The sequence below is a fragment of the Manacus vitellinus genome, unplaced genomic scaffold (genome assembly GCF_001715985.3).
Source record: "Manacus vitellinus isolate BGI_N305 unplaced genomic scaffold, ASM171598v3 scaffold_15_pilon, whole genome shotgun sequence".
Taxonomy (NCBI): Eukaryota; Metazoa; Chordata; class Aves; order Passeriformes; family Pipridae; genus Manacus; species Manacus vitellinus.
Genome location: NW_021939122.1, coordinates 16,717,521 through 16,745,485, shown reverse-complemented (window position 1 = coordinate 16,745,485; position 27,965 = coordinate 16,717,521). Strand labels below are relative to the sequence as shown.

The window sequence follows — 27,965 nt, the reverse complement described above, 5'->3', positions numbered from 1 at the left end:
AAAGTTGTCTCTGTTTCTGTTGTAGCTCTCGAGCAGCTGCTCACAGAGCTTGAAGATTTTCTGAGGATACTGGACAAGGAGAACTTGAGCAGCACTGCTGTTGTGAAGAAAAGCTTCCTGTCTGACCTTCTGCGAGTCTACACCAAGTCCAGTGGTATGGCATGGAAAACCATGGATGGGGCAGTGGGCTGTCATGGGAATTGCTGCAGGGTCTTGGAGCAGCATTTTTTTGGAGGCTGGTGGGAAGCAGAGACATGGAGAAAATGAAACCGAGTTTATTTTTGCAGTGACCTCTAATTGTTTATGTAAAATTACTATAGTTATGTGTCCAGCTTTACAAGCAAAGGATTCTCAAGATTCCTGATCCTTTCTGTTTTCCATATTAAATCTTAAGTTTATTTAATCCACTTTGTAAGATACACAGGATGTACTGTTTGGCCAAGTTAATGTTTAAGTAGAAATTTTAACTTACGGAATTTCCTGACTATAAAGCACTTAATTTTTTCAGCTTTTTATTATTGCTTGAGGTTTTTCCTGCACGTTTTCTCAACCAGCATTCTCTCCCCACATGTACTCAGCGGAGGCACTTTTTACATCTGTCTTTGTGGAAAAACTTAGCACTGTAAAAGCAACGTGTGGGTATAGAGTTCACTTTTCCCTTTGGTTGCAGGTGGCGATGAGGAGTATATTTATATGAACAAAGTGACAGTCCATAAACAGCAGAGTGACCAAGACAATCAAGACAAAGGTAGGGAGCTAAAAATTAATGGTTGCATCGTGTCTAGCAGGGTGATGAAGGCACACACAGTTAGAGCCTTCCTCTGCCGGTGCTCTGGCAGCTCTGAGGGCTGGTGCAGTTGATGGTGTGGAAGGACTGCCATTTTTGTAACATTCCCTTGGAAATAGTGGTCCTTGCCAGCACTGTGAGGTTATTCCTGGAAGTAGCACTTTGGAGGTCGTTATTTTGGGATAAAAATGTTGCCTTCTAAGGCTTGAAGCTCCAGTGGCTGAAGTATTTAAAGAAGCCTTCATGCTTTCTTTGGCCACAAAACAAGTCACTTCACCTCTTTGAGACCTCGAAAAGCATGTGTCTTCTTGCTGTGTTGCTCTGCTCTGGCCCAGATGCTCTGTGTCATCACTGAAGCAAGTTCCTGGGCCCAGCTTGCACCCTCACCATCTGCACAGGCAGAGTACCTTCATCTCCCAGGGATGCAAGAGTTTCGTGGTGTACAAGCCAAGAAATTGAACCTAGATAAAATATTAATTTCCAATTTAGATCAGCCAGGTTTTGAATTTGTAACGCAGCGAAGAACATAATTGTCTAAAAATGCTCTTCTTCTTTGAAGTTCATCGTGAAAGTTGTTCTTGATAATTGTGTGGAATGCGATTATTAGTGACACACATGTCCTTAGTGCACTCCTAGTTAGGGGCTGGTCCTACCCCAGAGTTTCCAATCAAAAGGGATGAGACAAGGATGCCTCTATGCAGCCTGCTGTTGATGTGCTGGTCCTGCAATAGTTGGGATTGCTCCACTTCCGCAGTTGTTTTGGTTTTGTTGCTTTGTGTTGGGTTTTTTTGTTTGTTTGCTCTGTTTTGTTCTTTAAACTACCTGCAGCTGAATTTGGATTAACTTCAAATGCCCCTGAAGACAGGATGTCCTCCTAGATTACACATGCAGCCCCAGCATGATCTCCAGACAGGGCCCTTTGGGTGATGCTGTAATGCTCTATAACAGGATCACACAGCTTCCTGGTAGCACCCAATGGTTGAGCAGCAACAGAAATATCTCTTTATGCAAGTTCATTTGGGTGGATAAAGCAAGGCTTGCACTCATCTGCCATGCTGAAACACAGGGCAAATTTCAGAAACTTTATTTTTAGGTTTAGGTTCTTTTATTTCAGACTTTTCCCTATCAAGGCCATGAGCCTGCCCACTCCATCACTCCCTGTGGGACCTAGCACTTCTCTCTTTCTCTGTTTTCAACAACCTCCCTATTCCAAGTAAAATTTGAGTTATTTGGAAATGCTGAAGTCATTAAGACACATGTGTGGGATCTTAGCCACAGCTGCAGCTGGGTGTACACCCTGATCCTGCCTCTGTAACTGGATGGAAAGGTCTCTGCCTGCAGGTTCAGGTCTAGCAGAAGGTGCACCCTGGTGCCCACTGGTGATAGGGATGTGATATGGATCTCCCCGTGATTCTGCAGCTCCCTTTACCCTTTTCATCTACTGCCAGTCTGTGCATCAAAGACCTGTGATGGGATGGGGGAGAACACTTTTCTGGCTGAGGCCAACAGGACCTCTTGTGTCCTGCAGAGTTTCTTCATCACAGTAGCTGTGCTCAAGTGTGCTCTAGCAGCATAGGGTGAAGTGCTTTCCAAAGTGATAGTACATCAGGTCCAGAAGTCCCACCTCCAAACTTCAAAATATGCTATCTCTGCAAAAACTGTATTTGACTGCTCTCTGTATCTGCTTGCAATTTCATCAATAAGGATTTAAGCTGAACACAACACTGCTTTTGAGGTGCCTTTTTGTGGCACATTAATTGAATTTGCTGCTGTGGGTGATGAAGGCACCATCATTTACTTGATCTCATGTACTAGAGTCTCTACTCTTTAAGTCCACAGGGCTATTCAGTTAGCCAGGTGCTATCTCCTGAAGTCAGCACTGTGGGGCAGGAGTCTTGGAGGTGGGACTGATGTGGTGGACTCCTAGCCCAAATACCAGGTAACATTTAGTTTTACAAAGAACAGAGAGCACAGATAAGCACACAGAGAGCACAGTTAGTACAGATGTGAATTTTAGCAGGATTTTGGCTGGGTTTTCTTTTTCCTTCTCTTTTCTAAATTCTCTCCAAACTGCAGGTTTTAGAGAGACATCTTTATCAGAGGACACTTGCAAAGTGTTAGTGCTCATCTAGGGAAAAAGACTCCTTTCCTTCCATCCCAGTAAGGAAACAGCCTGTAATTTGTGGTGCTGGCATGTGTAGCCAGAGAAGGAAGGGGTCTGTACAGCATTTGCTGCGTAGACTCTCCATTCTGAAGGCAGGCGTTGGATGCTTGTCCTCATACACTGGGCACAGCAATAGCTGCCCTCTGCCACCACAGAGCAGAAAACCCTGGAACATCTTCCAGGGGTCTTGTCAGGATGAAGGTTAAAGTGGTAGTTCTTCTTTCAGAGAGCCTGAAAATCAAAGCTCCGTCTCATCCTGCTCTGCTCCTCAGCTGGAGTACATGGGCATGTGTCCATGGAGGTGGGCAGGTTTCCAGCAGGGTGAGGACTGAAACTGTGGTCTCCATCCCATGCTCCAAGGTTGGTGGGAGGAGGAGGAGGAGGAACTGCTGGTACAGAAATCAAACAGCATTTTCCTGGCACAGTGAGGTTCAGTGGGATGACTGCTAGGTTTTCTGGAGAATCAAGGACAGATGGACACCACTTGTGAAGGGTTTGACAGTGTTTTTTGCTGCTGCAATGATTTCTCCTCCTTGGAGCTGAGCAGGGGAGGCTCTGCCTGACACAAGTGGATGCGAGTTGACTTGTCTGATTCTCTCTGCTCAATAGGCCCCTAAAAAGTTCCCTGTGTAGACAACCATGAGTGCTGAGATAATCCCCTTTTGGGGAATAGCCACTGTGGCTTTAGGAAATCTTAACCTTGTTTTTGGTGCTTACAAAAGTAGCAATGGCCTCAGCAGCTGCTGTTGATGGAAGGTGTCTGCCCTGAGAGTGCCACGTTGTTGCTCCTTTACAGAAAAGGCCAACAACCTGCAACAGCAGCCTGCAGGTATGACTCTGGCAGTATAATCATGGGGTATTTTGGTAGGTGGATCTCCCCATGATCAGTTGTTGTCATAGGCTCACCTGCTTTACTCTGAACAGTCTCACCTGCTTTAGTGTGAACTTTACAAGGCATCCAGCAGCCCTACTTGAGGGGTGCAGACAGCTGCTTAGAGACGGTGTCTGTCCGTGGACCTCTATGTCCTCATGACTTATCAAAGTCAGCTAGTGCTGATGACCAGGAGACCACTATCTGTCACAAGAGACATGTTTTGGACTTTTGTGCCATCAGGCCAGGCACTGCAGGCTGCAACCTGGCAGGGCAGAGCTGTCAGTGTGGCTTCCTAGCCCATGAACAGAGTAATGTGGTTTTCAGCTTCTATTTTTAAAGCCCAGAAATATGCAGCAAAGTTCTTGCTCATATATTCTGAGCACAGTGCTGACTGTTGCTGGGCACTGTATGATGTCTTGGTGGTTTCTGTGTGTGCCCAAGAAATGTGGCTGGAGCATCAGCAGGTGACTGGGGTGCTGCAGCATTAGCTCACTCCAGATTTTGGAGCTAATTACCTTACTTAATTTACTGGACTTGCAATATCTGGTTACCTTAGCCTCATTTCTCCAAGGTATTTGACGACAGACACTGTAAAAGGGAACTTTGCCTCTGCACAAGATAATGCCTTCAAGGTCCATAAATTTCCAGCCATTCATGCCTTGCTTCACTTGTTCCCGAGCATTGCAGTATCTCAGAGGTCGTGGGATTTGGGCACTTAAGTTTGAGGCCACCCAAGGATTCTGTGGTGGAGGAAGAGGGGCTGAACACAAGTTTTCTGAACCTTCAGTGTGCCACTCCAGCTACTGAATCACTCTGCATTCAGCTGCTTGGAAAATCTGACCCTCCAGGGGCAGACACGGATTGCCTGGAGCAGTTGTGCTGCCATGTGCCCTTTTGCATGTTTGGCCTGGGCTGCTTCAAGAGCAGCTCTTTCTTCAGCAGCAATTACTCTGTGGCTGGCTTTTATAAGCCATTGTGCAGTCAGCTAGACAGCCACCTTTGCAATTTGCCCTGGGAGCTGGGTGGTGTTAGGTCCAGTTTTTGGGAAAGGCAGCAGAGGAGCAGATAGTCACCAACCTGTCTGCTCACAGCAGCAAGGATCAGAGCTAACAAGGACTAAAGTGCTGTGGATTTCCAGATACTGTGTAGTGTCTGCCCATGCTGCTTCTCAAGACCCTTTAAAGTCTCAGCAGTGGGTCTGGCCTTCACAGAAGGAAAAACATGCCCTAAAACCAGAGGTCAGCTCTTTTGCTGGGTCTCCTAGTGTCACATTCCTGGCTATGGCCTGAAATGACATGGTGGCCCTGCAGCCCTGCCTGTAATTGTCACTGTGCTTCCTCCTGAAATAGCACCTCGCTGCTCCAGCACAGCCCAGGGTAGCGAGTGTTCTGCTGGGAGGTGCCACATGTCATCAGTATAATTGTGATTCTGGCTTGCAGTGCTGGATCAGAGAAACTCCTTGACCAATGGAGACTCAGGACTGCATTTGTCACCTCCTCAGAAGAGCCTGCCAGACCTTCCCCCTCCCAAGGTAAGTATTGTACATCCTTTGCTTTCCTGGGGATCTGAACCCCTTGACGCTTCACTGTTGTCATGCACTGTGCAGCAGGGCTGGATGGAGAGACCTCTGCCCACGGGAGTGAGTGAGGCAAAGAGTCCTGGTGAGCTTTATTTAAAAAATAGTAATAAAATATTGAACTAGGGGTTTCCAGCTCTATGCTCCTATGTAGACTGCAAGTCAGTGTGTGGCTGGTGCAGGCGCTGCAGCTGGCTGGTGGCCTGGGATGGCTGGGCATCCAGAAACCCCTGTGGTTCCCAAGGCTTGTGCATAGATGGAGCAGGCAGCTGTGGGAGCCTTGAGCTTCCCGTGAGTGTGCAGGAGTACTGGGAAAATTGGGCTGTGTTCCCCGCTGGGGAGACCCATATCCATTGCATGGCAATCCAGGCTCAAAGAAGGAGAAGTGAGATTTTCAATGAAACAAAGGTGACGGTGGTTCTTGGCTGTTGCTTCGGAAATCTCCTGAGTGGTAAAGCAGCTGTGCCTGGACTGCTGACTCGAACTTGTAAAAGTCAGAAATCCTTCAGCTGCAGGGTGCTGGGGTGGTCCCTGGGAAGTACCAGGATCTCCCTTGCTGGCAGAGTCTTCCTCAGTTTGGCCATTACCAGAGGTTTGCTTACAGTTGCAGCACCTGGTGCTGTCTCTGCATTGGGTGCTGATGTTATGCTGGTTGCACAGCCCACAGGTCTGCAAGGAGGAGTTTCTGGCACTGTGGATTTTTCTGTAGGGCAGCTGTAAATCAGGTAAACACCATCAGGTTTCAGTGAGATGTTGTCTCCATGCCAGCCAGCCAGCCTGGCTGTCCTAGAGAGGCACAGGTCATCCTTGAGACCCTGGATGATGTTGTTCAGTAGTTGATGCAATGTAGGAATTGCTGTAGCTGGGATTTCAGGATGTGAAAGGAAAGGAGGGCAGGGAGTATGTATGGGGAGGAGGGGGAGGCATGGAGGAAGATGGGATGGTGCATCCATCAACCACAAAGGAGGATCTGCTCCTTTCCCAGGAAGGGGAGGGCAGGGTGAGGCCCCAGGACTTTTACCCAGAGGGCTATGTCTCAGCTGGAGTTAGCTGGAGAATCTGGGAAAGCAAGGGGGTAGGATGGGATGAGCTGACAAACCCCCGGATGCAGTGTGGTTGCCTGCTGGGAGCTGCTCCAGCCCCTGAGGGCTCTGCCCACACAGCTGGCTGGAAATACAGTACTGGAGCTGGATTTGCCTGGGAGCAGTGACCAGAGCAGGAATCGTTGTTTGGCTTTGGGTTTTGTGGTGGGCAGGAGGACAGCTGAGTGGTGGAAGGAAAGCACAACTGAGGAAGCAGCAACCGGGTGTGCACAAGGCATTTTGCTTGTGCTTGGTGCAGCCCAGCTTTCTGATTGGGCAATCAGGAAGTTAAATGAGGGAATTAGAAAAAGATAGTCTGGATTTTAGCTGAGAAGGGTACCTTAGCTGAGAAGGGTACCTAAGCCATCTGTCTTCTCACAGACCTGTGCTGGAAACGACCTTCTCCCACCTTCTTACCATTAGAGCTAACCCTCCTTGGATACAGTAGTCATGTACCTCCTTGCTGTGAGCATCTGAGTGTCAGTGAGCTGTTGGCAGCAGAGGTCCTGAGTGTCCTTCAAGGAGCAGGGCTGGGGAGAGCTTTAACGTGTGGAAATTGCTGTTGTGGGAAAATGGATTTTCCCTGTCTGCATTTGCGGCTTCCAGTGTGGACAGGAGCAGAGGTGGAGGAGGGAGTAAACTCCTTACACAGAAACTGGGAGCTTAGGAGAGGCATTCAGATTAGATCTGGTTTAGCTCTGTGGAGTTTTCTGTGGTTTGGTGATGCTAAGGCACCCTGTGGTGTTGCTGTACACTTGTCTTTTGAGACATAGGAGAAATCTGGTGATAAAGCTCTGCACAGCAGATTGTCCCTGGTGTCCACTGACACCAGCAGTCAATGGTCAACCCAACAGGGGTGGCCCAGCTGGATCCCACTAATTTCTTTGGCTTTGTCCCAAAGCACCCTTAAAACAATGAGTTCTGCAGGCTGTGGCTCAGACACTGGTGACCTCTCTTCTGCAGCAGCTCCTTTGCTTTGCACAGCCATGCACAGAGAAAGTCACACGGGGCGGATGCAGATGCCCAAGGTGGTTATATTTGCATGCTCATTGTGCCATAATGCAACAGGCATATGTTCTGCAAGGGCCAGCATGGTTAAATGATACAATATATACCCTTTGACTTAAGGTAGAGAGAAAACAACTCCACACTTTTAGAGAAAGAGAAGAGAAAAAAATAGCTTCTGGGGCAGCTAAGGTGCAGTCCCACCTAGTCCCTGATGGCTTCTGTTGTCTGTAGAAAACAAAACAGAGCAACCCCTTCCCTGACACTTGTGGGATAGTGTCAAATAAACCCACAGTGTTTCTTTGTGTAGGCAATTTGTTTATGGTCATAGCAGAATGTGAGCTGGCTACATGCAGGAGGCCACCACAGATGGCAATTACAGACACATTCCCTGGCCAAGGAAGGGATTAAGTAAAGCTTGGAGTGACTGGGTTTGTTTTTGTTTCTTTAATTTAACACATTAGGACAAGTTCCTAAACCTTTAAGTCTTTGGAGGGCAGATGTTTTCCAGCAGTGGCTCCAGAATGCAGGCTCAGAGTCTGCTCACAGCATCTGGCAGACCCACGTAAGAAGGAGTTTTTGATCCAAAACACTAGAGAAGTTTGGGAGGTTGGCAGAGCCAGGGGCAGCTCGCCCATGTGGGAGCAGAGACGCATGACTTTGGTGTGGTCAGGGTTCCTCACTCCCACAGGCTCAGCAGCTTCCCTTCCCAGGGTGCTGCTGACAGAAAACCTTTTCCTTCCAAGCTTCCTTTCTGCTTCTGGGCAACAGCAGCAGGAAGGTGTAAATGTCCAGGTGTAAATATCCAGGGCAGGATGGGCAGTTTTGATCTTGCATTTGATGATACTGGCATGCTGCAAATGGATTGATCTTGCCTTAGACTGCTCTCATGTTCAACATGTGAAATACCTGAAAAGTAGAAAGATAATTTCTTAACTTCACTTTTTTTTCCTCATGTGTTGGTATTTCTAAAGGATCAAGGCGCTGTTTTTCCTGCCAGTCCTTGCTTGTGTTTAGGGAGGGGTTTGGCAGGCACCACAGGGATTTTCCAGAACTTGGACTCTTTTCAAAGGCTTATTTTCCATCAGTGTTGTTTATCCATTTCCTTCATTTTTTGTTCAGAGCACAATTAAAGACTCCTGATATAGTTCCTAAAGGGGAGGTTTTTAGCTGTTGGTTTGCTATCAGTCAGAGACTTGGAGTCATGATCAGTGACTGCTCAGGCTGCACTTTCAGTGTAAAGCCAAGATTGCACCAATTGTTCTCTCTGATAAAATAATCCATAGCACAGGGGATCATCTCCAGTTAGGATGAGCAGCTTAGGGGGGGGTCAGTGCAGCAGGCAGAAGCCCCAGTTCATGGTAAGGCCAGTGGGTTGCAATTGCTGCTGTGAGTTGATCTTTGCAGGGCTTTCAGCAGTATGAAAGAAAGTACCATTTATGACACAATTATACAGTAATTTCAAAGAACTTCTTTATATTTGAGCTAACTGTACCACATCCTGGTGTACACATCTAAAAGATCTCATCCAGTGGGATGCACTTGAGTGCTAAAAAACAAAGGACAAGGAGTGCCCCATTGTTTTCCAGGACGTGTTTTTACCTTAAATAATTTTTCTTTACTGTATTTGTTTTGCAGATTCCCGAAACAAAACAACCTCCAGTCCCCAAGATCGAATCCCCAGAGGGATATTATGAAGAGGCTGAGCCATATGACATCTCTGTAAATGGTATATCGTAAAACTCTTGGGGGCAGGGGTTCATGTGGGAGATGGAGGACTTGAGGTTTATGAGAATGAGTAAATGAAAGCACAGACGTTTCTTGCAGCTTATGTGACAAGTTTGTTTTCTGCTGCTCATCACACTTGATATTACAGATCTCATGCTAGTTGGAAAGCAAAGACTACTGAATTACTCAAATCTTAACTTTCCTGTAGAAGTAAGTAGTATGCTTGGGTCAATATAACATCACTGTAAAACCATTGCAGGTTCTCTTTGGATGTTTTTCTGCAGATAAGCTGTAGTCAAACACAAATTTCTATTCAGGAGTGAGTGGTGAAGCTGTGGTGGCTTGCTCTCATGTCCTAGTGCTCTAATTGTCCCCTTGGGGCTCAAAGTCCGTGGCTCTGTTGGTCTGTGAGGAGTGATAACCGTTTTTATAATTGGCTATTTATTCAGCTCTGTCTCTTGTGGCAGTTTAACCATCTTTACACTGGATTAAAAAGCCACACTCCATGCGAGGGGCAGCGTGTGTGTTCCCTCTGCACACACTCGCTGCCTGGGTCAGCACCTCCAGCCATGTCCTCAGCAGTGCCACCCACACCTGCCCCCTGTGGGTTCCCCATCCCTCTGGAGGAGATGGCTGCATGCAGGCTGAGCTCCCAGATTCTCACTTTTTAAGATGTATTCTTGCATCCTTCTTTTGGTGAACACCCTTCATGAGAGATTGCCTTCCTCTGATCTGATAGCGGAGCTGATCTTCTCATCGCTTTATAATCCCTTTAAGCACAAATGAGACAGATTGTATTGCTCTGCTGCAGAAGCAGATGTCTGCTCCTCAGCCTCGTCTGCAGCAGAGTGCATGGCATGGGGCAGAGCTGAGTGGGGAGAGTTGAGGCAGGCAAAGAAGTGAGAGTTAAGGATAAAAGATTTGGATCTAAACCCTTGGCTGTTGAGTCTGAGCTGCTTGTGAGAGAAGCCGAGTCCTCTCCAGCCCCACTGAGCTTTGAAGCTCCCTGGCAGGGAAGCACCAGCTGTGCCACTGTTTAAAGTGGCCGAGGGTTGATGTATCTGAACAGCACTCACTGCCTGTGAGCACCTTGCACTCCAGGACAGCTCATATCTCAGCATGGGTCACTGTTCTCATGAGGAGTTACAGTGCTAAACAAAACAAAAGAGATGTAAAAAGATCTTTGTTTGACTGAACCATCCCATTTTGTCTGCAACTGCATTACAGCAGTGAACAAGAAGATAGACCCCAGCTCAGGTGAGAAAAGATACAGGCTCATTATGGTTGGGGTGCAGAGGAGAGGTCCCCCCAGCTCTGCCACGTGTTTTGCTGAAATGCTCTGCATTGTTTGGCTTGAGGTGAGGGCTGTGATGCACAGGGCACAGGAGGTGAAGCTCTCCTGCAGTTTTGGCAGCACAGGGTGCTGCAGCCTCATCCCCATGGCAGGAGGTCCCAGTTGCCTGCACTGTAAGATAAACGGAGGGTTTTTTTTCCCCTGCTGCACTTTGGGGAAGTGGATAATGTGTTAAGAACCATGGCATAAAAAGACACAGCCATGGATCTATGTGCTGGGATACCCAGCTTATGTTATCCAGGCAGCTCCATAAACTTGCCCTGAGTTCAGAGACTTGGCTGGCAGGAGCGATAAGCACACTCACAGCTTCCACCTCTGCTTTTGCTCGGTAACCTGCTGCTCAGAGATGCAAATACACCCACCATCCACTGAAATCTAGGCCAGTCAGATGCCTAAGGAAATGGGAAATCAGAGCCCTGCAAAAAGAGAGAAAAGCCCATATGATGGGAGCACTCTTAAAATGAGGCAGCTGTGGGTGTCAATGGGTCAGGTCTGGGGCTCCTGTGAACTGCTGTTGTACCAGTGGGCTCAGTGCTTTACTGAGCAGTGTCACAGCTGTAAGTGTAGATAGGAGCCTGTGAAGCCAGCAGAGATGGGATGTAGGATTCCAGGCAGTCTCTCACCACTGAGATGTGTGGTGCCTTTGCCTCCTGTGACTGCTCAGCCACTGGTCCCCTCTGCAGGCCCCAGCAGGTCCCTCCCACAGGAACCTCCAGGTGTACTACAATGCTGGTGGTTTTTAAGGTGGTTTGTGTGAGAAGGAAGACAGCATTGTGTCACTGAGAGTCTCTCTGCTTTTTGGCAGCTTCATGCTTGAGGTGGTGCCTTGGGCTGAGCCAGAAGGAGCAGGGAAAGATGTGGAGCAGCAGGTGTGTGGCAGGAGGGGGCTGGGGGGCTCGGGAGAAGGTGAAGTGTGCTGTGCTGTGCAGAGGGGAGGCTGTGCAGCGATGCTGGGTGGATGCTGGTGCCCCAGTTTGCCTTGAGATCAGGCTGCAACTCCCACGGTGCATAGGCAAACCTGCAGGTCCCTGTCCTGCCCTTTGTTTCAGCAAGCACAAATTGACTTATCAGATGCTGATAGAACCTTGTACCTGTACTATACAGAGTGATGCTCATTGCTAGAAACTGCCTTGGGACCTTGGTGTGATTGCTGTTGCTAAAAGGCAGTCTGAACATGCATGGGTTTGCCCTAGCCAAAGATGCCAAAGCCTGACCCCAGTAACCCCCCAGGCCCTCTGTGCTCACCCCTTTCCCCACAGGCTGGATAGGGAAGGGGCCAGCAGTCCAGGGAGCTGCTGGTGATGTTTCATAGAGTGGCCTGAGTTGGAAGGGACCTTAAAAATCATCTAGTTCCCTGCTGTGGAAAAGGACACCTTCCAGATCCGATTGCTCAGAGCCCCATCCAGCCTGGCCTTGAACACTTCCAGAGGTGGGGCATCCACAGCTTCTCTGGGCAACCTGTTCCAGTTCCTTATCACCCTCACAGTAAAAAATTTTTTTCTAATATCTAATCTAAATCTACTCTCTTTCAATTTGAACCTGTTTCCCATTGTTCTGTCACTACATGATCTTGTAATAAGTCTGTCTCCAATACTGTTTTTGACAGTATTACAGCATGAGCCTTGGAAGACACCCATATGTCCCCAAACAAATGGGCGTAGTGAAATCAAACAAAAATAGGAACACCACTAAAATAAGTGGGGTCACTGCCAAGAAAGGACATCAAAGCAAGCTTCCAGATGGGCTGAGGAGATAGAGGTTTCATGCAGCATCAGAGGTGGGAGTGCGAGGCACTGTAACAAACTGTGGGTGTATTAATTAGAATGAAGCAGTCAGGCGAGTCCGCTGGGTCTTGCAGTCCCTCTTTCATCAGCAGGATTCCCGCCTCTCCGCTGGGGACGCCTCTGCCTTTCATTTTACAGTTCCCGCAAAAGCTGCTGCCTTCCCTCCCCTCCTGGGCTGAAATGTGTTAAACCCTTATCGCCGCCTTTGCATAATTGGAGGGTGCGATAAAGCAGCAGAGAGAAAGCGCGAGGGGCGGCTGTGGCTGCCAACTGAGCAATAATTATTCTGGCTGAAACAGCTCCTCTGCCCTGGCTGGTTTTAATTACCATGACAATGATTCAATTTTAAAGGGAATCGCCTTGTTTGAGGGGATGGGTTGAAAATGTCCCTGTTTGAAGTCTCACCTTGCATATGTTGTGTAGGGATGGGACAGCCTCACTGGCCAAGGGGAGCCGGGGAGCTGAGCCGGATTGACACCCTTGTTCTCTGCATTTGCTTATCTGTGGCTTTTTCTCTTTGTCTCCCTTTCTCTTTCCTTTTGATTGTGCAGGTCTTTTTGGTAGGCTTGCTGCAGCTGGACCCAGGCCAGGGTTGCAGGTTACTGAGGGCGTTATTTATGCCACAATAACAATGGGTATGGCATGCTTTCCAAACCTAAAGTGCCTTTTTTTAACAACAACAACAAAAAAAAAAACACCACGAAAAAATCCCCAACAACTCAGTTTTAGCAAAGCTTATCAGGTACCTCCCCCTGGCATTGCCTATTACCTGCATGGAGAGTAACCACCTGTCCCCTCTCCCTGCCTGTTACATACACAAGGTGTTATTTTTTGTGGCTTTCCCTGTGCTCAGGATGACAATAAGAGAACTTCCCTAGCTCTTATTCCGCTGGTTCTGTCACTGATGTGGAGCTGATATGTGGTAACACTGGCTGTATTGACGAGTAGCTGTTTGGTGAATGGTTGAAGGTGCTCTGCTGGGGCAGAGGCAGCTTGGGTGTACGAGAGGGTTGGAGCTTCCTACTTCATGGCATTGATTTCGCTCCCTGGGAGGCCATGGGAAGACAAACGGAAAAGGAGAAGTGGATTTAGGTAAAGATACCCAAGATCGTGGCTGCACTGATGACATGGGACTGCATGAGCCTTAGTAGTGACCACAGTGTTGTCTCAAGTCACCCAGGCAAAGTTTGGCCCAGTTTGCCTTGTTACACATCCTGGTAAATGCCTTTCCATCATGAGGCCATAGCAGTGTCACCAGGCAAGCAACGACTGTAGTTCTTCAGGTAGAGAGGAGCTCATCTCTTGAGGAACCACACTTGTGGTTGTGGTTGATGCACAAAAGAGCAGCCAGGACTCTCACTGAGAGCATGGAAGAAAACTGCCATTTCCCCAGGAGAAAGGTGGCAGCCTGAGACCTTATGCCTTGGTGAGGGACACCGGAGACTCCCAAAAGAGGCCAGAGGGGCAGTTAGCAATAGCCCCATGTTGATACGGAGGGAGATTTAGAAGATGAGGTTCCCTTAGGCATCGTTGCTGCTGCATAAGGAAAAGTCCCTAACAGTGCAGAGGTTCAGCTTCTTGGTGTTTGTAGGGTTGAGAAACCTCAACACTTTTACTTCATCTGAATTTCTGCACAGGGTGCCTGTGGACAAGGTCTGCATAGTAAGAATGCATGGAAGGGGATAAAGGTTTTCCATAAAAGATGGAGAGTTGGAGATGGTGAGCCAGTAGTGTGCTCCATTCAGAGACTTTGAAAGGGAGTATTTGCTTTTTAATAAGTTTAATTGATGCAGCTTTGATCACTTAGGGGATGTTATAGAGTAAGATTTCAGTGGGGCTGTAGCTTTGTTACTGCATCTCAGTTCCTTTTAAGAACAAATAAACCCAACTGAAATGTATTTCATCGGAGCTCCTAATGTGTTTCTTTTTCTTTGTCTCTTTTCTGACTGCTTTTCCTCTTTTTAATTTGCACCAATCTGATAACATTACTTTTATGTAGATATTAAGATATGGTGAAAATCAAAATTAAATTCCAGTGAGAGTAACTTAACAATATTCCTCTGTGCTGTTTGGTAGGGCAAGAATGCAAAACCCTACACAGATGCTGCCCAAATCTTACCATCTTGCTCTGTGAGCTTATCTTGTGAATAAGAGCTGTACTGTAAATGCCAGCAGAGCATTGCAAATCCCCCAGCAGTCAGAGGGAACATTTTTAATGTTTCTGATGAGTCTGGTACCAATGATCAGCTGAAAACTCCAATAACCTACAATACATTAGATCTGGGTATTGAAAATCCCAATTCATCCTAGTAACATAGCAGTCCTTTTAAGAATGGATTGCTGCTGCAACGGTGTATTACTTCAAAACCTCTTGCTGTCCCTTAGATGCTGAGTAGGGAGAGGGACCTGTTAGCCCAGGAAAGGGGAACGACATCTCAAATGCAATAGATCCTTGCTTGCTGCATGGCCTTGCAAATGCCATTTGTACTTCTGACATTCAGAGGACAAGGGCTGATTGTAGTTTGATGTTGCCTTAAAAATTGTGTTTGACTTGAAGTGGAAAATGTAAAAAGCATCTTTTCGGAGGGGGGGAAGGAAGCAGCAAACATCAGAAAACGTCTAAGGGAATGTTCTCGAATTTGTGGTCAACTGAAAAGTGTCTTTTGAGCGTTTGCTAATGGAGGCTATTAGGCACAAAATATTGCTATGAAATTCATATTGGGGTAGAAAGAAAAAAGAATCTATGAGGGTTACTTTCCTATTTATTATCCTCCTGTAGGAGAGCCTCAAAAGACACATCCCTGCACTGGAAGCTTTTGCATGTGTGAGCATGGCTGAGGCAAAGCATTAGGCTCAGAGTTATTCTAAAAATGTATTTAATGATAGAGCTTTGCTTTTGTTATAGAAGATGGTGAAGCCATTAGTAGTTCCTATGAATCTTATGATGAAGAAGAGAGCAGCAAAGGCAAGTCAGCAACCCATCAGTGGCCATCCACGGAGGCCACTATTGAGCTGATGAAGGATGCCCGCATCTGTGCCTTCCTGTGGAGAAAGAAGTGGCTGGGACAGTGGGCAAAACAGCTGTGTGTTATCAAGGACACCAGGTTGCTGGTGGGTAGATCCTCTATTCTCTGCCTAAAACAATCTGTTTGCGTGAGCTGGGAAGGGAAGTGGCACCTCAGGCCATGTTAACAAGCTGGCAGAAGCAAAGTGCTTCTAGAAGCAGTGTTTCAAAAAATGTGTCCCAGAGATCTCAAGATTCCATTCCATTTTCAGAAGGAATGTAGGCATGGGACTGCTGAGGGAGGCACAAGGGTGCATTTGTGGCCAAAATTCCAATTCCCCAAAATGCCTAGGGATGCTTTTGGGGAAACTATTTGAGGTGGTTAAGCAGAAGGGATGCTTATCCCACAGACTGACCACATACTTGACCCTCTAGTGGTGAGAGGTATTTCAGATTATATGTGCATGCACATAAATATGTGTATAGTCTCTGTACTTTGTAGGACACAGCTTTGTAAAAGCTATAGGACCTTTTTGTGTTCAGTGTACTTAATGCATATAGTTGGCACTGAGTCACTTACGGGGTTGAGTTCATACTGATGAGTGAGAGCGAAGGCTCCTCCTCTGCCTCTCACCCCCTCCCATCTTCCTTCCCCAGTGCTACAAGAGCTCCAAAGACCACAGCCCTCAGCTGGACGTGAATTTGCTGGGCTGCACTGTCATTCACAAGGAAAAGCAAGTGAAGAAGAAAGAGCACAAGCTGAAGATCATTCCCACGAATGCTGACGTCATTGTGCTGGGGCTGCAGAGTAAAGACCAGGCAGAGCAGTGGCTCAGGGTCAGTGACACTTTCAGGACTTACCCTGCTGGTGTTACCATGCTTTGATGGGAGACCATTGCTTATCTCAGCCCTGTCCTTGTGAGCTCTGGCTCCCTTCCTCGCTGCAAGCCTTTATACAAATAATCCACTTCATTTTCATGTCCTGGGATAGCTTCTTCCTGCAGCTCCCTGCCACCTTCAGCATGCTGGAGTCCATGTAGGGGCCTCCCAGCACAGCTGCTATGATGGGGGAGATGTCTGGCGTGGGTGCCCAGCATAAATTGGCTTAGGGCAGGGGTGGCCCTTCCCCTGAGGCCTTTGTGGAGCCCAGGACAGCAGCGAGACGATGGAGCTGCCTTTGCTGGCAGCCTCTCCCAGCTGACTTGGATCCAGCAGTTCCTGCTGGCTGCCTGCTGCAACACCAGGACAGACCCCAGGGTCACAGGGACTGTAAACCACGGGTTTCCCCGGCTGCTGGGTGGGGGAGAAGTATTGATCCTGTAGATCCTGCAGCTCTCTGACAGGCTATGGCTTCCCCTTCTGCACAGGTAATCCAGGAGACCAGTGGTCTGCTGTGCGAAGGAGGCAGTGAAGGCAACCAGTACATCCCAGATTCACAGCGCCTCAGCTACCCAAAGGTACATCTTGTATCTGCAGAGAGAACTAGCACTTAGGCTTTTTAACCCTGTTCCTTTAATAAATAACAGTGTAGGTGCCCTAATTCTACCTGAGAAAAGACTGATATGAGTGTAACCAGACCCCTGTGCTGCTGAAAAGGAGCATTATTGGAACAATCTTAATTTTCCTTTGCAATCTTAATTTTGTTGCCATATCTTTCCCCCCAGATTGACTCAACATGTGGGTCTCCACCATAGAGGGCAGCAGCCACTCTCATCCAATGGGATGTTTGTGTTCACCAAGAGCTTTGGGAGGGACATAGACCCCTGGACACCAGGGCTTAGGCCATCTCTAGTCCAGGTTTAGGTGACACCACCCTATGAGCAGCTTGTTTCAAAACAGAGGGAGGAGAAAGAAACTTTTGTAAGTCTCTGGTGCACACCCAAAATGGACCTGTTTGGGCACCTGGCTGGTTCCTCTGCCCATGCCCCCTACAGAGACTGTCAAATGCCCCTACCAGCCAGGCTGCAGGGTAGGAGGCCAAACTGTGACATGAGTGGTGCCACCATGTCACCTCAGAGATGAGCCCAGGTGGGGAGGTGCATGTGCTGGATCTGCCCATGCTGAGCTCAGGAACAGTGGGAAGGGCACAGTGAGAGGGAGCCAGCAGGGGATGTATGGGTGAAAGCATCTGCTACAGAGAAGGTGGGACCTTGTAATATAAGAGAGGGGAAAAAGGTCCTTGTGGCACATTCTGTCTGGAGGAATGGGTCATGTGCATCTGCTGAGCTTGTGTCTGGTGTTTGTTGACAGGTGGAGGTATCCGAGAGATACTCTGCAGCCTCTGAGAGCGGGAGCAGCACGGATGGCCACCCAGAGACAGCTGAGACAAAAGATGGTAAAACCTCACCCTGAGAATGACAGGGAGAATGGGCCCTTGACCCTGCATGAGGCGAGGATTTGTGTAGCTTTTTCTGTCACTGCCACCTCAAATGGACCTGATGCAGGGTGAAAGCTGTGTGTGCATTCACTGCCTGTGAATTTGATTTCAATTTGATTGTTTGACTTCATTTTTCATAGTGAAGTAACAGGTGGATGTTGAGGTTTATCAGGATCAGGATAGGGCTTGAGAAGCCTGGATGTGGTACCTGGTCTACCACAGAGTTTCTACATGTCTCTGAGCAAGTCACTCTGGGACAGTTTGAGATGGCAGAACTGCCAACTGAAGTGACTTTCCTCAGAGATGTCTGCAGAGAAACGTGGAGTCCTTTGTGAAATGCTGAGCTGCCTCCAATGGGAGACTTACACCTTCACACTAGGATGAAGCTCTAGTGTGAAGGTGTAATTTAAGATGGGGCAGGTAAGTACAGCAAAAGAGGAGATGGTCTATTAGAAAGATGTGGGACCCATCTCTATATCGGAGAGAGATAAATCCATGCTGCGAACCCACTGGAGTCACCCAGCAAATGGACTTCAGCTGCTGAGTCCCTCTATGCTTGGACTTTGTCATTTTGTTATGATAGTGGGAAGGAAAATCTGGACTAAAAAAATCCAAGTCAATGTCTTACCAGGATTCCCTGATGATGACAGAACCTTATGCACACACTGACTGATGTGCTCAGTAGGAAAATGCTGAAGAGGCTCTTTGGACGTAAATTTTCCCTCTCCCTACCTTGCATCCCTGTTTTATAGAAGAAAAGACTGAATGCAGTAAATGTTTATGGTTAATGGTTTTTAGTTCAATTCTTTGTAGTATAAGAAAGTGAAGGGAGATTTGCACAGCAAGACCTGTGCAAACAGCCTTCCCACCACTCCTGCAGCGACTGACCTTTGGTCAGAGCTAACCCAAGTTTAAAGCAATTTAGATGAGAATCTTCAACAAATCACTAACTGAGCTTACTGGTGGCATCTTGCTTGTCGACTCCCTGGGCTTGGGACTATTACAGCCTGTCCCTGAGTCACAGGTTTGCCCTCTGCAAGGGATGTCTGTGCTGTGGGTGCAGGACAGCAGTACAGGCAGCTTTGGGGCAGGACACCCAGCTGGGACAGCAGGCTGTGTGTATGGCTGTGAGCTGGGAAAGCCACGCATGTGTCTTTTTCATTTCCGATAGTTAAGAAGAAGGGCACAACTGGCCTGAAACTGAGCAACCTGATGAACCTCGGGAGGAAAAAGTCCAGCTCCATGGATAGCCCAGAGAGATCCTTGGAGACTTCAAGTAAGTGGCAGCGTGGGCCCCTCTGCAGGGACCTGTCTCAGGGCTGGATCTCAGTGTGCAGGGCAGGATGAGCACCAGGCATCATCCTCCTCAAACATGCCTGTGCCAGACTGTCCTGCTGTTGGCAGCAAAGAGGCCACAGTCTGCTTGGTCCCTGCCAATAAATCCAAGCAGATTGTGGTGCCTCCTGCACATTAAGGTGACTGTTGGGCTTACAAGGGCAGGCAATAGCTCGCAGGGTGACCCAAGAGGAAGGGCAGGTAATACCAGAGATGCACACAGAGGACATCTGTGCTGCTCTTCCTTGACACCAGCCCAGGCTGTGGGAGTCCGCAGGGAGAGAGTTGTGTGGCCAGCTGGTATTTGACAATCTAGGGCCAACTTTGTCCAACCACTGCAGCCAACTTTGCTGCTCCAAACCTAAGCTGAATTTCAAGAGTCTCATTTTGAAAATATTTTTGGTTTCCACACTGTTTTCTATGGATAGGACAGCTTGTCCTTCTGCTTTTGCTCTTTATTTTTGCCTGTGGCTTTGTGTTGTGTAGTGGTCTCGTAACTCACCCATTAGACATCACGCAAATGAATTTGGGTTCTCTCAACTGGAGGGATGGAAAATATGTCTAAGTAAGCTCTGTTTGCTTGCAGGTTACCTGAATGTGCTAGTGAACAGCCAGTGGAAGTCACGTTGGTGTCAGATAAAAGATGGTCACCTCCATTTCTACCAGGACAAGAACCGAAGCAAACTGGCTCAGCAGCCCTTAAGTCTGGCAGGTTGTGAAATTATCCCAGAGCCAAGCCCTGATCATCTCTACTCCTTCCGCATCTTGCAGAACGGGGAAGAACGGGTCATTTTGGAGGTAGGGTGTATATGTGCAAGAAAGCTCTGCTTTAAGTCATCAGCTTGGGTACCTTAGTGGGTCTAAATGCCAGTGAGGTCCTCCAGGGGAGCCCTCAGTCCAGCAAAACAGAACCTGAAGTGTGGGACTTGGGTTCATCTGCCTGTGGTCACCTAGGATGTGTCCCATCTAGCTGGTAATCCAGGCTGTGTCTGATGCTGGTCCCTCCAGAGGACCATTCAGCCTTCATCTTGGGCACTCATCTTAGGATGGGATGAAGGGTCCTTTGGAGATGCCCATCTTTCTCTTTGAATACTTAAGTTCTGTAGACTGCATTCCAGATGGTTAATGTTAGATAAGAAAAATGTCACTTCAGGGATTTAAGTCTGTAGTTGGGAGGAACAGAGAACTTCATCTTTTGACAATGCAGTCCCAAAGCCATGGGTCATGCATCCCAAGTAAACTGATCACGGATCTGACCCTGAAAGTGCAAGTGAATTCATCTCCATCTGTTACTTTCCTTTGCCTGCATCCAGGACTGTTTATCTCTAATCTTAGTTCTCTCTGACGACAGCATGATTATAGTAGGAGGTGGACAATGTGAGCAATTTCCTGTATTTTTCCAGTGGGTGGAATATTTATAGCTAAACAACTGACTTTGAGGGCTTGCCGTGATGTTTTTGTTTAGCTTCTGGTGCAGGGTATGTCTGTATCTAAGAAATTTTGCCCAATTACAGATGTGAAAGTAGAGGTGCTGAGAAAATTTACATTTTGTGAATGGAAGAATCTGTATTTTGTTGGGATGTCAGACTCAATGTCAGACTCAATGTACAGACTGGCTGGCTGGCAGGCTTCCCAGGGACTGAAGTCTCTGCTAAATAAAACAGATTGAAAGCTTAAAATATGCTTTCCAGTTTGGAAAGTATATATATGTATATTCCCTTGCCCTGAATTTTACTTTGTGCTCACTGCTCTGACTCCTCAAATCAAAGCAGAAGGTGGCTGCATCAGCCCACTTCTTGCTTCAGGTAGAATCCCCTGCTACCAGGAGGTGCACATGGCTATTTGCTAGAGCTGACTTGAAGGCACAGTATTTAACTCTTCCTGTCACAAAATGTCAAACTGCTCACCGCAGCTGAGAATTCGACCACGTTAAAGCAAGGGACTCTCTCCGATGCTTTAAACAATTCACTTCCCCTGTCCCCTTGTGCAAAAAGCCCTGGAAGGGGTTTAGGCTCTGGCATCAGGACCTCACAGGCTTGGGTCTCCTTGCCTGTCTGTTTTGGCAATCCCATTGCTGCACTCTGCTGGCGCAAAATAAAACCCGCACCCAAAGCTGTTCCCAGCTAGCATCTCCAGCCCCAGAGACTTCTCTTACTCTTGTAGGCAGCTGAGTTATCACCAGTGAAAGGTAAATGCAAACTGACTAGAAATTTTAGGAAGGAGGTAAGCAAAGAGCTGCACTTACGTAGCTGCCAAATTTGTGAATCAGTCCATACACAAAGCAGCCTCAGATATATTATAAATACCCAGTAGTTCATCTTTCCCCTTGGAAGCCCAAAGAACTGCCAGCTTACTTCCCTACCCAAGGCTTAGCCAGCCTTAGCCTTGTGTGTGCAGAGAAACTGCTGCTGCAGCCTGTCCTGTCTGTCTGATCACCCTATAGGCAAAGTCCTCCGAGGAAATGGGCCACTGGCTGGGCCTTCTCTTGTCGGAATCAGGTTCGAAAACAGACCCAGAGGAATTTACCTACGATTATGTGGATGCTGACAGAGTTTCCTGCATTGTGAGCGCTGCGAAGAATTCCTTCTTGTATGTCAGTGGTAATGGGTTGGGGGCTGCATGGGGCTGGTAGAGGGAAACAAGCCTGAGCAGGGGTCTGTCCATTTGTGGGAGGCTGGCTGCTGTGGGAACAGGTGGTGAATTCATAGCTACAGCTCAGTCTCTTTCTTTAGAAGCTCAGTGTGTGACAGTAAGAACACTTACTGTCCTGCCATGGTGCATCTAGACTGAGCTGCAGCTTGGCCACATGCCCAGGTGGCTCTTGCAAAGGCAGGTTGGTGGGTTGGCTTGGCTGGGGGGTGCAGGGCTCTGGGCACGCAGCCCCCCAGTTCACCACGCCACTGGGGCAGGGTGATTGTGCTGCTGGGGTGATGTGCCCGAGGGCTGGGTGAGAAAGGAAAGCGTGGAGGGGAAATGCAGCTCCACTCAGGTGGGCGCTGCTTAACGGGCAACAGGAGCAGTGATCCCACTGCTTGTATGGCTCTGCCTTCTCACCTCCTGCATCTGGTCTGCGTGGCTCTGCCCAGACCTCAGGACTGCTGTGCCAAGATGTCCCAAAATGCAGCACTGCAGAGCCACACAGCAAGTCTGATCCCTCCTGATGGGATGTCCTGCTGCCTGTTCACAGCCTCATGCAGAGGAAGTACTCTGAGCCCAACGCCTACATCGACAACCTGCCCAAGGGCCGGGTGCAGCAGGAGGAGCTGTACGATGACGTGGATCTGCCAGACCTGCCTGTGGTAAGATGTCCAGTGCCACAGGCACAAGCCCTGCTGCAGTGAGCTCTGTGGGGACCAGGGCAAACATCTGGCCATGGAGAGTCACCAGCAGTGAAAGGGGAAGTTTTTCCCAACAGTGATGAAGGGGATTCCCAGACCCTGGGGAAATCCTGACTTTTGCAATGGGGCAGAAGCAAATGCTGGAGAGGAGTTTCTAGGGAATGGGAAAGAGGCTTCCAGAAAGGTGCTATAGAAAGCTGGGATAAAATCCCCCAGTTTCCATCAGCAAACAGCATGGATTATTTCTTAATAGATAGTGGGGTTTTTGTTGCCTGTAAGACCAAGTCCTGTGTGTAAGGGCAAGAACGATGGGTCATGCTGGAATAGGGACTGTTATCCCAGGAAAGGCAAAGAATCTAGCAGGGGTTGCTGGATGTACAATGGTGGGAGATACTTGCATGGGGCTGCTGCTACTATTAGAGACCTAAAGAAGGAGAGCAGGAGGGGCCTTTCCTTCAGTACACCAAAAAGCCTTGTATGGAATAAATTAGACAATGGGGTTTTAGTTTCTCTAAGGTTTTTGGAAAATACTCCAGATTGTGTGAGATGCCGCTGCTTTGCAGCGAGATGCTTTTTGTACTTCTGATTGCAGCAGATGGTCCCTTTTCTGGGGAACATTCTCCTTTTGCAGGAAGAAGTACCCAAGAATGAGAGCAAATCAGAAGGGGACCAAGACAGAGTGTATCTGGATCTCACCCCAGTGAAGTCCTTCCTCCACTGTGCTGGCAGGATGTCATGCCAGCCTTCACCCCTTAGCTCACCATCTTTGGAAAGGGCTGCCACCAAGGCTGCTGCTGAGACCACAGCTGAGACAGCCCTCGTGACTAAGGAAGCCGAGCCCTGTACCAAGGCGATGGAGCCCTTGGAGCAGGTACTGTCCAAACTGTGGTGAAGGCCAGGCTTAATCAGTGAGCCAGCTCCCCCCACCACATCATTTCACTTCATCTCCCCTCCCCAGAAACACCCAGAGAAGCCAGAGCCCGAGGAGGCGGCGCCACGAGTGCCTGCTGTCAAAATCCAACCCCAGCAGCAGAGCATCGCCTTCCCCCAGCCAGCCCCCGAGGTGCCAGCGGGCCCAGTGCCAGCGGGCAGCCCCCAGCTGGTGCCTGCACACCGGCCCAAGATGCCACTGCCAGGTGAGTGTGCTGCACAAGTGGCCAGGGAGTGCCTCAGCAACAGGGGCTTGGAGGGAGTTGGTATCCTGTGGTTTGGCTGCTGCTGTAGAGCAGCTTTACAGTGCCCAAGGGGCTGATGAGTCTCCTGGTTGCTGACTTTCCAGACCCTCATGTGTGTTGTTTCCAAGCACCTGAAAAGGTTTTCCCTCCTGCTTTTTTCCCCCTGGCTGAGCTTGTTTTGATGTGCTGTGTTTCCAGCGGCAGCAGTGGAAACCAAGCTGGGCAAGAACAGGACGGAGGCAGAGGTGAAGCGGTTCACAGAGGAGAAGGAACGACTGGAGAAGGAGAAGGATGAAATCCGGGCTCAGCTCACCCAGCTACGCAAGGAGAGACGGGAGCTGAAGGAAATGCTCGGGAGCAGCACAGGTAGAGCAGGGCAAGGTGTGATGTGTGGAAATGGGCCAAGGGACCACAGGGAAAGAGGGGAGCAATGAACCTGGGACCAGAAGGGCGAGGGGGAACTTGGTGCTTTGAGTCAAACCATGTAGCCCAGGTTGCACTAGAGCCAGAACTTGCTCTGCCACAGTCCCTCTTAGGGCAAAACATAAGGAAAATGTACAAGACATGCCCTGGTCCCTCCTTCCCTCATGAGCTCCCCAAGTTCCCAGCAAGCACCACGATACTCCTCCTTTCACAGACAAGAGCCTGGAGCAGAGGCTGAAGGAGATAGACGAAGAATGCAAAAGGAAAGAAAGCCAGAGGGTGGACCTGGAGCTGAGCCTGGTGGAGGTGAAGGAGAACCTGAAGAAGGCAGAGTCTGGCCCAGTAACGCTGGGCACTGCAGTTGACACCACACACCTGGAGAATGCAGCCCCACGGGTATGTGGGGGGCACCCCTGGGATGCACAGCAGCTCTCTGGCAGCTAGGCTGTCACATTGTCTGAGCCTGCTTAATAATAATTAATAATACATCAGTATTATAATATGTAATCTTGTATAAAGTTATAGCATATATGTATTATGTAAGTATTACGTTATATATAACATACATAATGTAATAATCATCTAATGAGGTAACAGCAGTGTTGGAGTCATGAAAGGTGTTTGGGGCTCAGGAGAGTGGCTTAATTTTGTTGGCCTTGAGCAACACCCTCCAAGACTGTGCAGGTCTGGATGCAGCTCCTTCTGCACTCAGCTGAGCCAAGGGGTGATTTTTGCAGGAGGAGCTACAGGCATTTAAATTCACTCTTGGGAACTTGGTTCCCATGAAATTGAGATGCTCACCACCTGAACCTCGCTCTGGACCTCTGCCTGAGTCCTCAGCACCCAAACACACCACGCACACATCCTGGTGGTGTTTTGAAATTGGCACGTCACTGAAACAATGTGCCTCAGTACATAGATTAGACTGTAACTAGGAAATGGTGGGAGAAGTGGGAAAAGGCAGCAATCTTTCTCAGTAATTTGTAGTCATCATTATCTCTCTGATTTTTATTGTACATTCAGGTAAAAAGTGCCAGCCCAGCAAACAGCGCAGAGAACTCACCCGTCAACTCAGCAACGGCTTTAAAAAACCGGCCTTTATCTGTCATGGTCACGGGGAAGGGAACAGTCCTACAGAAAGCTAAGGTAACACATCAGTTGTACAGGAGAAAAATCCATCTGGGACAGCCACTGCTTTTCCCTCCTTGCAGTGGAGCAGATGGGCTGTGATGGGAGGGGGTTGTGGGAGGTCTCATATCTTGGGAACACCCCTGACCAAGCACCGTTCAGCACATCAGCCTGGTTTTCCTCCAGTCTTTTCACCTGGGTTTGCTTTGCCTGCAATTTAAATGAATAAATATGTGTATTGCTTATAATGAAGAGATATCCTGCAGCCAAAACCACTGAGGCACCAGACGATCACGTTGATCCTGTGCGCGTTATGGCTACTGTGGCTTGCCAGATTTGCATTTTGACTAATTTGCCTTTATTCCTTGACAGGAATGGGAGAAAAAGGGAGCTAGTTAGAAGCATGTTTTTCAGAGATGGACTAAAGACTCGAATTGCCCGTGCATGGCCCAGAGGATTCAACCACCTGTAGGTGGAGGTTGGGTGTGCAACACAACCACACACCAGGCACCTCTCCACGTCGTGCCAACTCCTCAGACGCAGCAATGGACTCAACAGCTGCCAAAACGAGTTATCCCAAATGATCTTGCTCTTTTTCAGACAAATCCCAATCACGTAGCTAAAACAATAACAACCAGTGGCAATCCTTCCATCAAAGTCCTAACCCAGCTGATGTAAACAAGAATGTTACTGTACATAGGGGTGTTTTGTGTATTTCTACTCTGAAGGTTTATCAATGAGTTATTAAGGTTTCTATATTAGTGACTTTAGTGGGTTCAGAAGGGGCCTCTGCTATTCTTTATACCCTAGTGGGTTTCAACCTATCCCGGTAAATTGCAGTCAACTAAAGTCTCCCCTGCCTTGCTGCCAGTCATCATTCAGCTGCATTTCATCCAGCCTTCAGTCAAGGATGATTCCCACACCTGAGCAATGCTTGAAACATGAATGAGAAGCACACAGAAGCCTGTCCAGGGCCTTTTAATCAGTGTCCTGGTGCATTCCAGCATTTGCTTACTCCTACCAGCTGCAGATTTGCCAGAGTATTGAGCTGGTCACCTTCTTATGCTGTAAATTGTGTTACAGACTGGCAGCACCAAGAGCTCTGGGCAAAGAAGGTCTGCGAAGCAGATTCGGTTAATTTTCTTGAAGATCTTGGTCCATGACCTGAGGAGTTTGGTCTGGGAAAAAAAAAAAAAAGAGAAATCATATTTGAAGGCCTGCTCAGCTCTTTTCTTGGAAAGGTGGATCTCAGTGTATCCTTCAGGGCTTGCCCTTTCCCAGGAGAGAGGAGGTAAAGCTGTCCTCATGCTCCTGCCCATGCTGTAATGGTCTCTGATCCTCACAGAGCTGCAGCTGTACAATCTGCTGAAGACACCCCTGGGCAGAAGGGGCCCCTCCACACAGGCAGGGCTGAGCAGCCTGCCCTGCAGTGAGGCTGCACTGCCACATCTCTGGTGAGCTGCTGGCCATCTTGGTGCTATCACCCTTATTTCCAAATTATTAAACACTGGGCCCTGGCAGTGTGGCCCACAAAGCCCACACCTCTCTGCCCTAGCCACGCTTTCTAATGAAAATGTTGGATATTTGAAACTGCTAAACTTAGAGACATTGAAATTTGAAGGGGGGTGGGTTGGCACCAATCTATGCACAGTCTCCTCCCTGTAGCCTGCTGTCATCTCTGATGGCCTGGGGACACCTCTGCCTGTCTCTCCTAATGGTCCTTCAGCCCTGGAGCCCAGGCTCAGTAACTGGGTTGGCTGTACAGGGCTGGAAGTGTTTTCCAACCCTACAAAGTTAAAGCAGCACCAGTTCCCTGGCTGGGTTCTTCCTGGAGTCCTGTAGCTACACCAGAGAGCAGCACCCAGAGTCAGGGTAAAGGCAGACAGGAAAAATGTTTTACCTTCCTCACCCTTGAAAATCTTTGACAGGCTTGAGATGACCTCTAAAGGGATGTTCCTTCTCCACACAAAGGCCAAACAGCCAGGGGGTTGCACAGAGCTGTGACATCTAGAGCTGGTGGTGGCACTGGGGTGAGTGAGAATGTGCCCAGAAGGGTTTCTGGACTTGCTGGCCATGGCCATAGAGCCAGGGTGCAACAAAGCACTTGGTCAGGGTACCTGGAAGCACAAAAGGACAACTTGCTCACATGTTTTTTTTTTTTACTTTAAAAGTGTCCACTGTGGTGCAGATGGAGAAATTGCTAATTCCAGACCTCAGGAGTAGTTGTATCAGCCCCAGCTGTCAGGCTGTCCCCGTGAAAGGTTTTGCACATAGGAAAAATTCACACAAATCAACCACTGAATCTTCTAGTTCAGGACCCTAGGGATTTCCCTCTCCACAGCACAGGAAGGCCACAGACACATGAAGCCTTTGTTTTGACCCATGATGAACTGGCAAGAGACCCTCTCTACACACTAAATATACATGTAGTACCATGCCCTCACCATACACCTACTGTCATCCTCCAGAAGTTGTCCAGACATTTCACAGTGGTACTGAGACAGCAATGGAGGAGAACAGCTCCACTTTCCCCTCCACAGCCCAGTCAGCTTCCTTGATCCTGCTGGGATGTCTCCATCAGGGGATGGTAAACATAGGCAAGGCCTGAACAACACACTTCCCCAAAACAAGAAATGTTAAACAATGTCTCTGCCCTCCCCATTGTTTTCCTAACTCAAGGCATTTCCTTTGTTGTAACTGTGACCTATCAAGTGGCGCTTTAGAGGGTTTTATAATAAAATGTTGAGTATATTATGTTATCAGTGTTTTTCTTTGTAATGTGGCTTGTCCCTGCTCTACTTTTCAGCAGATTTCAAGTATATCAAACCCCA

General features: G+C 48.4%; 1 protein-coding gene across 4 annotated transcripts; it reads left to right on the top strand.

Moving 5' to 3' along the window:
• The first annotated feature begins 29 nt into the window (after positions 1 to 29).
• Positions 30 to 27,885, top strand: AFAP1L2 (actin filament associated protein 1 like 2). 4 transcript variants are annotated; one of them, XM_029958596.1, is made up of 19 exons: positions 30 to 154; positions 671 to 748; positions 5,265 to 5,356; positions 9,127 to 9,217; positions 12,906 to 12,989; positions 15,260 to 15,465; positions 16,016 to 16,195; positions 16,726 to 16,815; positions 17,609 to 17,693; positions 18,907 to 19,011; positions 19,657 to 19,868; positions 21,514 to 21,659; positions 22,258 to 22,369; positions 23,040 to 23,279; positions 23,367 to 23,544; positions 23,782 to 23,949; positions 24,221 to 24,402; positions 25,030 to 25,152; positions 25,507 to 27,885. In XM_029958596.1, the coding sequence occupies exons 2-19, from the start codon at positions 694 to 696 to the stop codon at positions 25,531 to 25,533; spliced, it is 2,376 nt and encodes a 791-aa protein (XP_029814456.1). In that variant the 5' UTR covers positions 30 to 154; positions 671 to 693; the 3' UTR covers positions 25,534 to 27,885. The 4 variants fall into 4 exon arrangements, with proteins under 4 accessions (XP_029814456.1, XP_029814459.1, XP_029814457.1 ...); XM_029958597.1 differs by having other exon boundaries at positions 49 to 154; positions 15,263 to 15,465; XM_029958599.1 differs by lacking the exon at positions 12,906 to 12,989 and having other exon boundaries at positions 31 to 154.
• The last annotated feature ends 80 nt before the right edge of the window (positions 27,886 to 27,965 follow it).